At 43.5% G+C, this 14998-nt stretch overlaps 1 protein-coding gene across 1 annotated transcript; it reads right to left on the bottom strand.

Annotated features, from left to right (window-relative positions):
- Positions 1–20: 20 nt before the first annotated feature.
- On the bottom strand, positions 21–12364 carry cyth2 (cytohesin 2). Its single transcript, XM_061239807.1, has 12 exons — positions 12160–12364; positions 10209–10359; positions 9656–9722; positions 8731–8849; positions 8532–8612; positions 7220–7332; positions 6377–6525; positions 6094–6205; positions 3403–3479; positions 2902–2973; positions 2595–2749; positions 21–2455 (listed from the first exon to the last, which is right to left on the bottom strand). Exons 1-12 carry the CDS (start codon positions 12224–12226, stop codon positions 2368–2370), a joined length of 1251 nt encoding a protein of 416 aa, XP_061095791.1. The 5' UTR covers positions 12227–12364; the 3' UTR covers positions 21–2367.
- Positions 12365–14998: the final 2634 nt, after the last annotated feature.

The raw sequence follows: 14998 nt of genomic DNA, 5'->3' as shown, positions 1-14998 counted from the left end.
AAAAAAAAAAAAAAAAAGACTTCAAAGTTACAGAATTTATTTGATGCCCTTCATTTACAAACCAGAGCAAATTCCATGAAAAAAAGTTCAAACCTTCCTTGTAGTTCTGTTTAATTGTTTCATAACAGTTCACTGGCACCATTGTACCGCTGTCATTTGCTTTGCTACATTTAACACAGAATGCCATTCTGAAAACAAAAATAAATAAAAAAAGAAACTGGATGGGGACTGGGGATTATGAATTCATAGTTTAAAATGTATTATTCTCCCCAGATTGGGAACTTCACTAACAATCCAACTGACATGTATCTGTATATCGTAGTCGAGTCTAACCTCATGAGTCATACTGCATTGGTATCTGTGATTGTCCGCTAGGCCTTGTGCTCATCTGCCACACCTAACAACAACATACTGTAATGGAGACTGTGCTGTGCTTCCATCAGACACTACTGCCATGCCTGATCTAGCCTGGCAACGGAGCATAAATGCCCTCTTAATAAAAATAACACCACTGCAATAAACTGTCCTGCCGCCTGGACCACAGCCAGATGGGTGTCAGGTCATTTAAAACTCTGGCACGGGCAACACAGAGCAGAGACACTCACTCAAACAATGAAGCAAAACTGTCAGGATCTTAATATATACATTCTACACCAGAGGGTGCTAGAGATACATTTTGAGCCAGTAATGGCTGTTGGCAATTGTTAAGTATATTATTCAGTGTTTCTTCTGCATGTAAGTGTCTGTCTTTCAGTTCGAATTTAGTGTTTAAAAGGAAATACTAGTGTTCCGTGTTTTGGTTAAAGTCAATCCAGTGTCTAATTTTCTGTGGTATGAAACGTGGACTGGCTTTCCTCAAGTCAAACCTTTCAAGGAATGCATCTATTCAGTGTTGTAAAAAGTGAAGGATATGACTTGTGTGTTGTGAGAACTACAGAAGGGAGTAAGTGCAGACTTCATTCAAGCATTTAAAACGGTAAACATAAATGAGGTAATTGCTTAAGTGTGCTGGTAACCTGCGCGTAAATTAACAAGAAACACGGAACGCTAATAGTCCTTTTGCATAAACGGCACCAACTACAAATGGATCTACACCGTACTGGTTTTCTTTGCTATGGAAGATGCTCGAGTTCTTATTTAAACATGCAAACCAAGTTCATATAAAAAAACAAAACAATAAGTTAAATCTTTCCATGTAAGTCGTAAACAAAAATACTAGCATGTATTTACAAAAAACAAAATTATACATAATCATAATAAGCTGCCATTTCAATTTCTTCTTCTAACCCACTATAACACAGAATGGGATTTAACTTCAGTTAGATTCGGTATGCAGGCAGACTTAATACAGTCTAATACAGGAAACAGTAGATCATTGCTAACTCTTCAGTCTCAGGGCACAATGGAGAGCCTGGTCTGATTGGCCAGTATTATTAGCACAAACGCCCTCTGAATAACCTCAGAAAATTCATCGGTTTTGACATACAGATCAGTCCACAAAGGAAAATGTGCCAAACATGCAAACACCACTCCGTTGTGATCATGCTCTATTCTCAATGCATCATTTCCCAAGTATAGCATAAGAACATTTCAGTCGCACATTTCTGAAGTGTTCACTGAACACAGACTCAGAATGCATTTTCTTCTTCTTCAATTCCATTTCAAGCACATACCAACTCACGTACATTCCCTGCCCTTATCCAATTCATTCTTTATATATAGACACATGCACGTTTTTGTGTCGTTTTGGATCAATTAAGGCTTTCATAGCTTGTCAATTTGCTTGCAATCTAACTAGATGGGTATATATCCTATCGTTTCATTTGTGTAAACTATAAGAAACTGAACAAGCAATGACCAAGTGTTTCCGTCCGTAACAGCTATAATACTAAAGCATTGTAACTTTAATAATGCCGATATAGACACCCTAACCTTATGCCAAGCACAGAAGGTACAGTGGTAGATGATGATTCTGATGTAAGACAATGGCTGGTCTTTTTGCTACCCCAGGAACATTATTATTTTTTCACAGTTCATATCATGGCAATGGTGGTGCAAACTTATGCAAGAGAAAGGACAGAGGGACGGAGTACAGCCGAGTTGTACCATGTAGTGTACCAACGTAGTGTGCCCACCTGCAGTAGTGTGAACATTATGAATGAATTGTGCCCAGGTTTCAAATATACAATCTGTTTAACAGGGTAGCAAAAAGTATTGTAAGTTTGAAAGAAAATCTACCTCGATGTAGGTGGGGGATGGGGGGGGGGGTGGTAAGACTTTGCGGGGTTGGGAGATGGTGTAATAGTCTTTTATCCCATAATGGAATGAGGGAAGAGGATAAGGAATGGGGCAGGGACATGGAATGATTTACGCCTGTTCCTCCTTCTTCTTTAGGGAGATGCGCTTCTTGCGAGCTGCTAGCATTTCATAGAAGGGGTCCACACTCACAGCAGAGCTGCAGAGGAGACAGCAATGGGAGAAATAATATTATTACACACGCTAACTCAGTCATCGCACGCACGCACGCACGCAGGCATGCACGCACGGACACACGGACACACACGCACGGACACATACGCACACACAGCGCTCACTTGATGCTGTGTATCCACTCCTCCTTCTCCTCCGGGGTGGGGGCGGAGATGCGGTACACCATGTGGTTCCCCTCCACCACGCGCCCGTCCGCCTCGGTTTTGCAGGCCTTGATGAGCTGCCCTCGGTTGTTGGGGATGTACAGCTCAAAACAGTTCTGGTGGGACAGACGTGCGCAGGTTAGCTCTCCTATATGACCCGCTATCATAACCAGTCATAAGTTGCGACGGCTAATTTCACATAAAATCGATGCACTTCATGTGCTGTAATGAGGAGACTACGATGATTGTGGGAAGCAGAACTACTCACAGGTTTTCTGGGGTCTTCCACCTCACGGATGCTCAGGTTCTCTAAAGGAATGATGCCCCTGGGCTCTTTGTCCTGAGAGACACAATGAGATCAATCATCCATTCATCCAGCATCCAATGAGATCCAGCATCCATCTCGCATCCAATCAGATCCATCATCTATCCAGCCTCGAATCAGATCAATCATCCATTCATCCAGCATCCAATCAGATCCATCATCCATTCATCCAGCATCCAATCACATCTATCATCCATTCATCCAGCCTCTAATCAGACCCAGCATCATTCCAGCATCCAATCAGATCCATCATCCATTCAGCCACCAATCAGATCCAGCATCCATCCAGGATCCAATCAGATAACAGCATCCATTCAATCTCCAATCAAATCCATCATCCAACCAGCCCCCCTCATCAAACATCATACATTATCAAAAGGAGAAATTAACAATGTGAAATGGAGCATTCGTAATTGTGCATAAAAATGAAAAAGGTTCACTCACCGTGGTGTACTCAAAATAATACAGGCAGTTATCAGTCAAAATAAACCACCTCCGCTTCCAGGTTTTAACCCGTCCTCCTACAAGAAAACAAGATCCAAAGATAATCATTGTATCACATCTTGAGATGCAGAAACCCTCTATTGATGCACAGGGGGACATTTCCTACTGCAATCGTATTTACCATTCATTTTTACTGCACTGCAGTGACTGCCAATGTGCCTACAAATTCAAGCTAATAAAGTTGGAATTGTCTAATGTCAGCCAGACAGTATACTTACAGTGGCTTCAGAAAGTATTCAGACCCCTTCACATTTTGTTGTGTTGTAGATTTCGTTTTAAATGAATAAAACTGCCATTTTTGCCTTCAATCTACACTTAATAAAATCAAAGTGAAAAAAGGTTAGAAATTCTTCTACTCAGACTCTTTACTGTGGCACTCCAAATTGCAGTCCTTAAATTAAAAGCAAACAGGTGCATCCCCTTTAATTATCCTTGAGATGTGTCTAGAATATGACTGGAGTCTACCGGTGGCAAAGTGAATTGATTGAACATGCACATACCTATGTACACCCTGTATACAAGGTCCCACAATTCACACTACATATCAGGACAAAAACACAGCAATGAAGTCTATGGAATTCTCTGTAGACCTCCGTGATAAAATTGTGGCAAAGCATGGATCAGGGCAAGGGGATGAACCAATTTCTAAAGCTTTGATTATTTGATTAATTGTGAAATGGAAGTTTGGAACCACCAGGACTCATCCTAGAATGGGCCATCTGGCCAAACTGAGTAACTGAGCAAGAAGGGCCTTGATCAGGGAGGTGACCAAGAACCCAACAGTCATTCCAACAGAGCTTCGAAAGTCCTCTGCAGAGATGGGAGAACCTGCTAGAAGGACGACCATCTCAGCAGCACTCCATCAATCAGAGCATTCTGGTAGAGTGGCTAAACAGAAGCCACTGTTGAGTAAAAGGCATACGACGGCGCAATTTTAAATTAAATTAAATTAAATTTACAACACAATTAAGTGTGGGGGGTCTGAAAACTTTCTGCCCGTCATGATCATTGTCACTCAGAATAATGTCCATACAGTCAGAACATGCTGTTGAGGGCCCAGTCCAACAGTACATACCTCCTTAAAGAGAAGCAGCAGGGTCAGAGTGCAGAAATCGCACGGAAGCAGAACAGGTACCAGAATTTGGGAAGAGTGGAGAACAGGCAGACGGAGAGAGGGAGGGAGGGAGGGAGGGAGGGAGAAGACGGCAAAGATATTAGTAACACACAGATCACAGAACCCGCCATGCAAGAGGAGGCTAACAGTACAGACCGCCATGACACAATCGAGGTGGTGAATCAAGAGGTGTGTTCGAGTGCGCAGAATGTCCAAACAAACAGCTAAAAGAATAAAGCGTGGAGAATGTGGGGGCTTAATTGTGTGATTAAGTCTGTGGTCCTACACAACAACGTTCAGCAGGTAAGAATGTTGGTAGAAATCTTAGTTAAGGCTGCTGGCAGTGCTGCCTGAGCTACTTTTCAAAAGTCAACAGCATAAATGTAATCAACCATTTAGATACGTATAGCAATGTATGTGAAATATGGGGCTTTGTTCTGGATTGGACCATGGCAGTCTTCATGTCGTCATTGGAGAGAAACATACAACAGAGCACAGAGTATTTGGGTAAAACAGTTAAAGAGCACAGTGCACCGAATGTAATTTCGCTCCAGGCCACCAGATGTCCATGTGCACCATTTCCCTTTGATGACACCGTTTCAAAGCCGGCAAACCCCACTTTCCGCTGCCCCTCCCCAGTGTAGAGCAGAACCAGGCTGACGGGCTAAGAGCAGGCTTTGGGTGGTTTCCCATGGCATTTCCTGTGGTGCTGACCCGAGTCAGCTCGCTGGCGCTGCAGCTGTAGGTGGGCGTATACTCTACAGGACGTGCAGCTACCACACGCTGCCTCCGCTGGCAACCACGCCAAACAGAGAGCGGAGGAATCCGCCATGACTGAGCACAGCCAACAGCCACAGCTTTTAAGGAAAGCCAAGGCCTTGATGGCAGACAGTCTGAATGTGTCTCGAGTTCAGCGACACTGATTGTGACAGCATGTGACCACATCTGGTAGTGCCTAAAACTATTGTGCCACGTCAGATCAGTCAGTTTTGGCACTAGTTTGCGTAAGCCTGGTTTCAGCTCTGAAATTTAAAAAAGGTATAGCAGATTGACTCATTCATCAGTTTTTAGTGCAGGACAGAAGGGATTGCAGAACTAAATAACACCAAATATTTTTTAACTTTAGCATTACAATGCTCACAATTTAACCAAACGTTATTCAGTCACTTCACTTCATGTACAACGCTTTCTAATTCTAATTTTCATGAATGCCATTTCAAAGAAATTTGCCTAAATGCAATACTAGGTGGATCGTAAAACCCGTCTGGAGTTCTGTATGGTGAAATCAAGCATGTAGATAACAAATTACTCTCTAAGAGAAATTGCATGTAAAATCATATGGCTCATTAGATTCAGTCTAGTTTCTTAGCCCAGTTATGCCCAAACTACTCAATCAACTGGGGGAAAAAAAAAAAAGAAAAGAAAAAAAAGAATACAAGTGGCCCCCATAAGGGCAGTAATTTCAAACCGCAGTACAACCACTACACCACAGGAGGCCGCCATCACATCTGCCTCACCCAGCTTAAGGAGCCAGCCCTCTCGGTCTGGGTTGAAGAAGGTATGCGTAAGGTCATTCCCGTCATCCTCTGGGATCTTGAAGGGCTCATTCTTGATGCTCTCATAAAGATTCTTGAACAGGGGAAGAGGAAACACAGGCGTGAATCATTCCGAAGGAAAGAACAGCGCGTGCCTCCGCCAGGTTGGGTCCCACAGGATCTCTGCAGAAAGCAGCCGAAGGGGCCAGAGGCCCCAGCCCCGGCCCAGAACCAGAACCAGAACCTGAACCAGACGGGCACTCACTCGCAGCAGCTCCTCCGGCAGATCTCCTCCATCGTTGATCCCTCTGTTCATGGAGATGAAGCGGTCCACTCCCGGCTTGTCCCGCACGTTGGGGTTGTGAAGGCTGGTGTTCAACATGATGATGGCAAATGAGAGCACGTAGCACGTGTCTGAGGGAAGAGAGGGATGCACTGAGAATTCACAGGAATTATAGGAAAAGAAAAAGGCAGCCAGAAGCCAGCAGAAATGCAGACCGTTACAGTTGCTACATGTACAGGAATCTGGCCACAGACCAGAAAAAAGACATTGAGAAGGAAATGTCCCACATTGTGTGGTTGAGTAGCTTACTCACATGTAAGTGACTGATGATGCTCTGAGAATTTACTGTGTGAGATCAATGGCAAAGTGCATGTAACACTTATAGCCTTAGAGTGTTGCACCAGTAGTGACTTAGTATGTGATTGATTGTGCTGAATGCCGAACCAGCAGGATGAGAACAGGCCATTCAGCCCATTTAGTTCTGACATTTTCACTATAAGCCTCGAATACATCAAGCAGCCTGTCAAACGTGGACCCGAAAGCTCCCACAATGCCTACCTCCAGAGCACTGTAAGCTATTCCATTTATAAAACTGAATAACCCTCCATGTTAAAACACTTTCTAGTGTCATGAAAACCTACCTACATAACTACCATCAGCACCATCTTACGTTTTAGAGAACAGTATACAAAAATGATGTTATTTCTTTCTTTTTTTCATGGTATATAATGAAAGCCCGTCTGGGTCTGCTTTCGCAGAAGAGACACACACTAAGAGCACACACTAAGAGCACACACTAAGAGCACACAGGAGGAGATGGTGCACCTGTGCTCTGGAAGACTCCGGGGTTACAGTGACAGTATCTTTGTGCAAAGGCCTCCATCATCCTGTCAATCTTCTGGGCCTCACCAGGGAGACGGAAACTCCACAGGAACTGCCTGAGGACAAGGAGGAAGGATAGCTGAGCAAACAGACCAATCACCAGGCTGCACAGCACACACAGCTACAGGGCATGTACAGCACACACAGCTACAAGGCATGTACAGCACACACAGCTACAGGGCGTGCACAGCACACACAGCTACAGGGCGTGCACAGCACACACAGCTACAGGGCACGTACAGCACACACAGCTACAGGGCACGTACAGCACACACAGCTACAGGGCACGTACAGCACACACAGCTACAGGGCACGTACAGCACACACAGCTACAGGGCACGTACAGCACACACAGCTACAGGGCACGTACAGCACACACAGCTACAGGGCACGTACAGCAAACACAGCTACAGGGCACGTACAGCACACACAGCTACAGGGCGTGTACAGCACACACAGCTACAGGGCGTGTACAGCACACACAGCTACAGGGCACGTACAGCACACACAGCTACAGGGCACGTACAGCACACACAGCTACAGGGTGTGTACAGCACAGAAAGCTACAGGGCGTGTACAGCACAGAAAGCTACAGGGCATGTACAGCACACACAGCTACAGGGCATGTACAGCTACAGGGCGTGTACAGCACACACAGCTACAGGGCGTGTACAGCACACACAGCTACAGGGCGTGTACAGCACACACAGCTACAGGGCGTGTACAGCACACACAGCTACAGGGCGTGTACAGCACACACAGCTACAGGGCGTGTACAGCACACACAGCTACAGGGCGTGTACAGCACACACAGCTACAGGGCGTGTACAGCACACACAGCTACAGGGCGTGTACAGCACACACAGCTACAGGGCGTGTACAGCACACACAGCTACAGGGCGTGTACAGCACACACAGCTACAGGGCACGTACAGCACACACAGCTACAGGGCGTGTACAGCACAGAAAGCTACAGGGCGTGTACAGCACACACAGCTACAGGGCATGTACAGCACCTGTACCTGTAACTTTACAGTAACTGTACAGTATGTTGCTGTATTTTAACAGTAGTGAGAATCCTCTGAATGTGGCATGTTAGAGAATCATACCATGAACACCCAATGCTGCTAGATTACCGTAAAAAACCGTGCAACGTACACAACCCGAATCATGGTGAGGGTTCCATCGTTCCAATGTTTTTAAAACACCATTATGAACAAGCTACACACACAAGATCCACACAGAGAAAACTTACCTAAGAGCCTGTACCAAGTTGAGATCGGTGAATTCATGGAGATCAACGAACGCCTGCAGAACTTTGATATTAAAGTCGTCCCTGAAGGACAGCGGAGAGAAGGAGCTGATTCAGAGCAATGCACAAAATTATATTTAAATGCTTCTTTTTTTTTTTGTACACCGGCCAAAGTGGCCAATATGTAACAGCTCAGCCATACCTCTCCCCGAGGTAGTCCCCGATAGCGGTCTTGTTCAGCCCCTCTCCTTTGTACAGGAACTGGGCGATGTCCTCAGGAGTGTGTCGGAGGAGCTCATTCTCCACTAGGAACACGATGCCCTGCAACGCAAGAGCCAGATGTGTCCATCACACAGGAGGAACACAGGAAGGAAAGCATTTCAACACAACTCTCATTATCTTTAAATATGACACTGTCATCAGTGTTTCATCACACCATTACTCACATGCATGCATTCAATATATAAATAACATGGTTTATTTTTTAAGATTTTAATGTCAGCAGGACAGAAAAATTATGCAGTGGAGGAAGGCAAGGGATGACAGCAACCCGTCCAAGTTCCATGCAAATTCAAATTAGAGGAAAAGAGGCCAAACATGACCCCAGTTTTAAATATCTCTGAAAATGTTATTACCGAAAAAGAAATATTTTATGATGGTAATGATTACATCTAAAACAGGCAGGGTCTTTATCTAGATTTGGTTTAGGAACGTAATGTTTGTATCTGTTAATAGATTGCTCATGACACAATAACAACTTTTAAAATTACGTTCAGGTACAATAATTATCTCCACACCAAAATGGTAGAAATAATACTAAACTCTCAGTGACTGCCAACATTGTTGTTCCAAAAACTTGCACAAGTTTGGTAAAGCAATAAGAAAAGGTAATTAATTTGCCCGCAATCTCAGTTCTAAGGAAACAGCGGTCATGAACTGGTTTGAGAGGGCTACAGCTGTAGAACTAGGGCAGGTTATGTGAGGTTAGTACACTGCTGCCTGGCACTGAGATGCTGTTTGGACATTGTGTAACGCGTTCATTCACTGTTGCACATGTATAACGGGAGGACATGGCACACTCTTGTTCTGCCCTGCTGCCTGCATCCAACAGTAGGCCATTGACTGACCTTTTTGGGGTCCATGTTGAACTTCTTCCTTCCCATGGCAACGTGCCTATTTTTCTGTAGCGTTTTACTGCAAACAAAAATAAACAAATGATACATTTAACATACCTTAAATATCACACTGACCTTCAATTAAAATATTATTCAGTGTCTGAGAACAATGATGAACTGAAGAGGCAGAACATGCAGCTGGTGAAATTGTGAGGTACTATTTGTCTCCCTTATATGTGGGTGTTTACATATGTATGGAAGTAGTAGTCCTTTTCTTCAAAAACAGTTTGGCTAGTGAATGCTGAACACGACAAACCATACATTGAAAAAACACTGAATCCAGTCCTATGTTGCAATACTAATGACTGCTATCCAAAAACAATTATTTTAAGGTTGCTGTGCTGGATTCCAGCTTAAATCATCCTCATCAACTGAAAAAATAAAATAAATTTTAAAAAAATCAGGCGTGCTGGTGTGCACATATGAGAGTGATGTTTGTGTGAGCACGCTCTGTGTGTGAGCACGCTCTGTGTGTGGTGCGATCGATGTTCCCTGCATGTCAGACCTGCCCTCTGTGCTGGTCTCCAGGCCCTCCACCTCAATGATGGCCTCCCTCAGCTCCTCTCTGAGCCTCTGGATCTCCAGCAGCAGGGCCCCCTTCCGCCTCCGGATGTCCTCCAGCTCGGACCGCTCCTCCGGGCTCAGGTCTACCGGGACTGCAGGAGCAGGGCCAGGGGCAGCGGCGGCAGAGAACACGAGGAGGAGGAGCACGAATGGCAAAACAAAGGGGAATGGACAGAGGAACCAGGCAGAGAAAGTAATGTGGGAGAGGGGGGATGATGATGATGCAGAGAGAAGGGCAGGGGAAGAGCAAGGCAGTAAGAACAGGAGCAATAACTAAAACAAACCAAAACATGTGACATTTGAAACACTTTTGTCATGTGTTTAAATCTTTGCAGTGACATTACGCACGCCAGGCTCTTCATTGCCAGTATTAATATGGCTGCATAAGCATAGAAAAATTCTGGCAGTCTGGGTACGGTCTAAAAGGCACACTAACCCTAGCTAGAGACAGTATCTCTAACCCAGCCAAGAACTAGAGCCACGGACATCCAAAGAGTGGGCCATTACTCCTACCCTCTTTCCTGCTCAGAAACTCAGTGACCTGTGCCCTAACGTGCCTATTTTTCTTGTGTGGTGAAACGGAAATATGCGTTTCAGAAACGGGAGACACAGTGTCTCGGTGTGCTCATGGAATGCAGAGGCTTCCAGGAAGATAGCCAGTGGGTCTGTGCTAATCAGCCCTGCTCGTGTGGATACTTCTAGACTGACTGTACACTGACACACTAAGGAAAGAATAAGGAAGGAAAAAAAAAACACCACGCAAAAATGAGAATCATTAATCGTTCTTACAGTATCGCCTCAGGGTTCAAAACATTCTCTACATTCCAGACATTCTACAAAGTGACAGTGACAGCACAAGATAGTGTAAAGAGAGGAAAATGGAGTTGAATTGATAAAGGATTATCGGCGTGCTGTGGCGCACAGTTCAGCTGGGACGACTGAACTATTCCCTTTTGACATTGTAGAAAAGCGAAGTGTTTGCATTCCCGATGTTAGTCGTGTAGATTGCATTGCTAGATACCATGCAATTTTAATCGTTCACTAACTTGTCATCCTTTGCTATTAATGCCCGTTGTATGAAGCACGTTTTTACATTTCTTTTTCGATGCTTGCAACACTGCTTAACTTACAATGATAGCTACATTGCCTTAAAGGTTGACAAAAAGCCAACCAACTAAGGTTAACGTTAGCTAGCTACATTGTGGTATACGTTAGCGATATGTATTCATTAACTAGCTACACAAAAAATGTAGATAGCCAGCTAATTTGATAACTTGGTGGCAAACAAAACAATTCTGCTTCAATAGCCTTTCAAAGGCTTGCTCTAATTAGTTAGTTGTATTTTGACAATGTATTAACGTTAGATCACAAATCAGTCTTTCTCTTGACGGTTTATGTTTAGCTAGCTAGCTAACGTAGATAACTAATCAACACACATCGCCATTTAAAAAAAAAACCAACCCCGTCCCCAATAATTAATTAGCTAGCAATGGTGTTCATCTTTATTTTGTATCATAAAGTTTAACTGCACTTAGTGCAACGATAGCTGTCTTTTTTGGAGTTCAACAGCCTCAAACGACATTAAGCTAGCCACTATCTATAGCAACCTATCTGCCTAGCTAGCTCGTTGCCCTTTAAACGGATAGCATTAGCTCTAGTTTGCTTGCGAAATGCTGCAGAGATCTAGCTAGCCAGCTAGGTTAGCTAGTTAGTGGTGTATTGAGAGCGACAGCAGGCCACCGGATTTTCAAAAGGACCAAGGAGACATGAAACATTAAAGTTGCTGTTGCTCTAACGAGCTATGTTTCATGTGGAAACAATTTCGAGATATTTCGCACTTAATTATATGAGCCAACTAGCTAGCAAGGCGTCATTATAAAAGAGCTACTCACTGTAGTCCAGGTCATCCATTTTTGGTGCTTTACTTTTAGGCATGTATGTATCAGGCTCGAATGTCATTCAATAGCCGTAGAAAAATGGATATACAAAAATATCCTCATACAATAAAAAAAAGAAATCGGAAATAAATAAATAACCAGGCTGCGTTCTGAAACCCAAGCAAGTAGAGACAAAGGAAGAAGCAATGCAGGAAGTTACGATAGCTCATTCAGGAAATGTCCACGCCACCGGCCATTTTTGTAAGGACCAAGGGAAAAATCGTACTTCTGTGCACTTTCAATCCTGCGCCATTTCGGAAAACTGGAATTAAATTAGAGCCAAGATGGAAGCCACAATTCCACATGCAGTGGATTTTCAATATAATGCTTAACAATGATTTGGTACAATTTAAGCCACAACCCTGCACACAAAACAACACAGGGGCATTGGAATGTTGATTAAGAATTATAATAGAACAATAACACATGAAACCCATAACCTCATGAGTGTCAGCTATTTGGTGAATGTATATATTTCCTATCACAAAACAGATCCAGCGAATAGTGTGCGAGTCCCACTAAAGAAAAAGCTGAAACGGATCCAAAATTTCACATGGGCCCATAATATGTGGAATAATCTTTGTGAATGAATATTACATTAAATAACCACTCCGAATTTGGGGCTAACGATAATGTCAAACTGCAAATATAACATGTTCTGGGTGACCAATCGAATAAACAGATAATTGAATATTGACCCGATTAACCACCAATTAAATATTTAATTAACGGCGGTACATATATCACAATGTGCATATACAACTAAGTCCTTCCACTAAACGGAGATGTGTCTACCAGTCAAAAACAGCTGATATTTAATGTTCTGCATTTAAACTTCATGTGAAGAACTGTAGAATGTCATAGTGCTGTCCAAAATAGTATAATTTTGCCAAGTTAAGTTCATAGTTATGAATGGACTTCAATGGGGGAAATAAGCTTTTTAGCGCTAGAGGCTTAATAAACTGCAATACCTCCTGTAACCACTGGAGTTTGCGAGCCACTCTTGAAAGAACTAAACACCATTGGCATAGGAATCCTATTGGCCATAATGTTCCTTTGAGTGGTTGACATGGTAGGATTAACACGTGCAAGTCACATGTTGTATACATGTGTTGTATACATGAACAGGGCGACCATCCAGTGACAACCCTGGTCAATCCACTTTCCAGATCACATGCATTATTCAGAGGTTACGCATCATGTAACGATTTTTACTCATATTCCTGACGAATTTTGAAAGTGCATTGTGGCAGACTGCTTTGGATCACATAAATTGTTTTGATGACTTTTCACCAGCGTACTACCAAGGGTCAGAATCATGTATTTTGTGAACATTGGCCCACTGGTATTGTAGGAGTTAATTTCGGCCATGGAATGCAATATTCTGAATGGTGGAAAACAACTGTATACATTATATTCTCCTCTCTTTATTGAATATATACAGTAGATGTCGTATTTGCAATTCCAAAGAATGCCACGGTCAAAAAATGCACAAACATTCCTCACCTGAAGATGACACCATAGAGCGTAAAAATTGTCACATTTGCATGAAGCATTCAGTTACATATACATAACTTCCTGTTCACGTGCATTCACCTCAAACATTGTGAGAGTGGTCTGGCTAAATGCTTTGGAGTTGTGCCATCTAAAGCCATTAAAGGTGTAAAAATTGTGAGAGTCCCAAAAGTCATGGCAATCAGTCAAATGGTATAGAAGTCAGAAGAAAATAGGCTTTTCAAAAATAATATGTGCAGGTGCTGGATTCTGCATGATTCAAGGAATCTGCCCAAAAAAAAAAAAATGTTTCTAGGCCAGGGGTGCACAACTCTGGTCCTGGACGGCCAGTCTGCAAGCTGGTTTTTGTTCCAATGAATTACTGACAGCTCTAGAAATTCTGCTGGTTCACTCTTGTACTTCAGCAGAGTAAAATCTTTAGGATACACGTGCAGTCTGCGGCAGGTGTATATACAAGTGTCTGATCAAGACATGGTCTAGCTAATGAAATAATGAAGAGCAGATGTCGGCACAAAATCCTGAAGCGGATTGACCCTTGCTGTGCACCCGTTATAGGCTTTACGGTTTGTGAGACACAGGTCAAAACAGAGTGCCCTGTCCTAGTGCTTCCATGAGGTCACTGTGGACAGGGCGTGGTCACGGAATGGTGGGTGAGTGTGACACTTGCAAGCCATCTACCAAATTTGTTAGCTGTACACCTTAAAAGTATCCGGATCTCAGAAACCATAAGGCTTAATTTATTTTGAAGATCTTACTCCTACACCCAAACCTCTTTTGTCAGAAGACTTTTACTGCGCATAGAAAGTCCTTGTAGTCCCATAGTCCTTGTAGTTTTCAGGTAGAATCCACAACGGCTGACAATTACAAGTGATTTGACAAGACTTACATCCTCAAGGGCTCAGATGTGTTCTGTGGTTCAGTACTTCTGCCACTTGTGTAGCAACAAGACAGCAGCCATTGCCATGGGACTAGCGTCACTAAAGTGATGGACGCAAAGACCAGAAGGCCCAGGAGATGACAGTGGAGCAAAGCGGGATTAAAATGGCACAATTAACACAGTAACAGAACGGGGGTGGTTCTGAGAGGACAGTGTCGTACCAAGGGGGAAAAACAAGTAGCTTTTGAGGGAACAGATAGGAGGTAGGAAAGAAGGGGAGAGGGTGAGAGGGAATGAAGATAAAAGATAAGCTCTGGCAGTAGTACATTAGTGAGGGAAGGAAGAACAGAGAATAAGAAGCAGAATGCAGATAGTGAGAGGAAGAGTCCCAGACACCCTGCT

This window comes from Conger conger, chromosome 1 (assembly GCF_963514075.1).
Source record: "Conger conger chromosome 1, fConCon1.1, whole genome shotgun sequence".
Taxonomy (NCBI): domain Eukaryota; kingdom Metazoa; phylum Chordata; class Actinopteri; order Anguilliformes; family Congridae; genus Conger; species Conger conger.
Note: the sequence above shows the minus strand (reverse complement) of the source record. Positions and strands in the feature narration are given on the sequence as shown.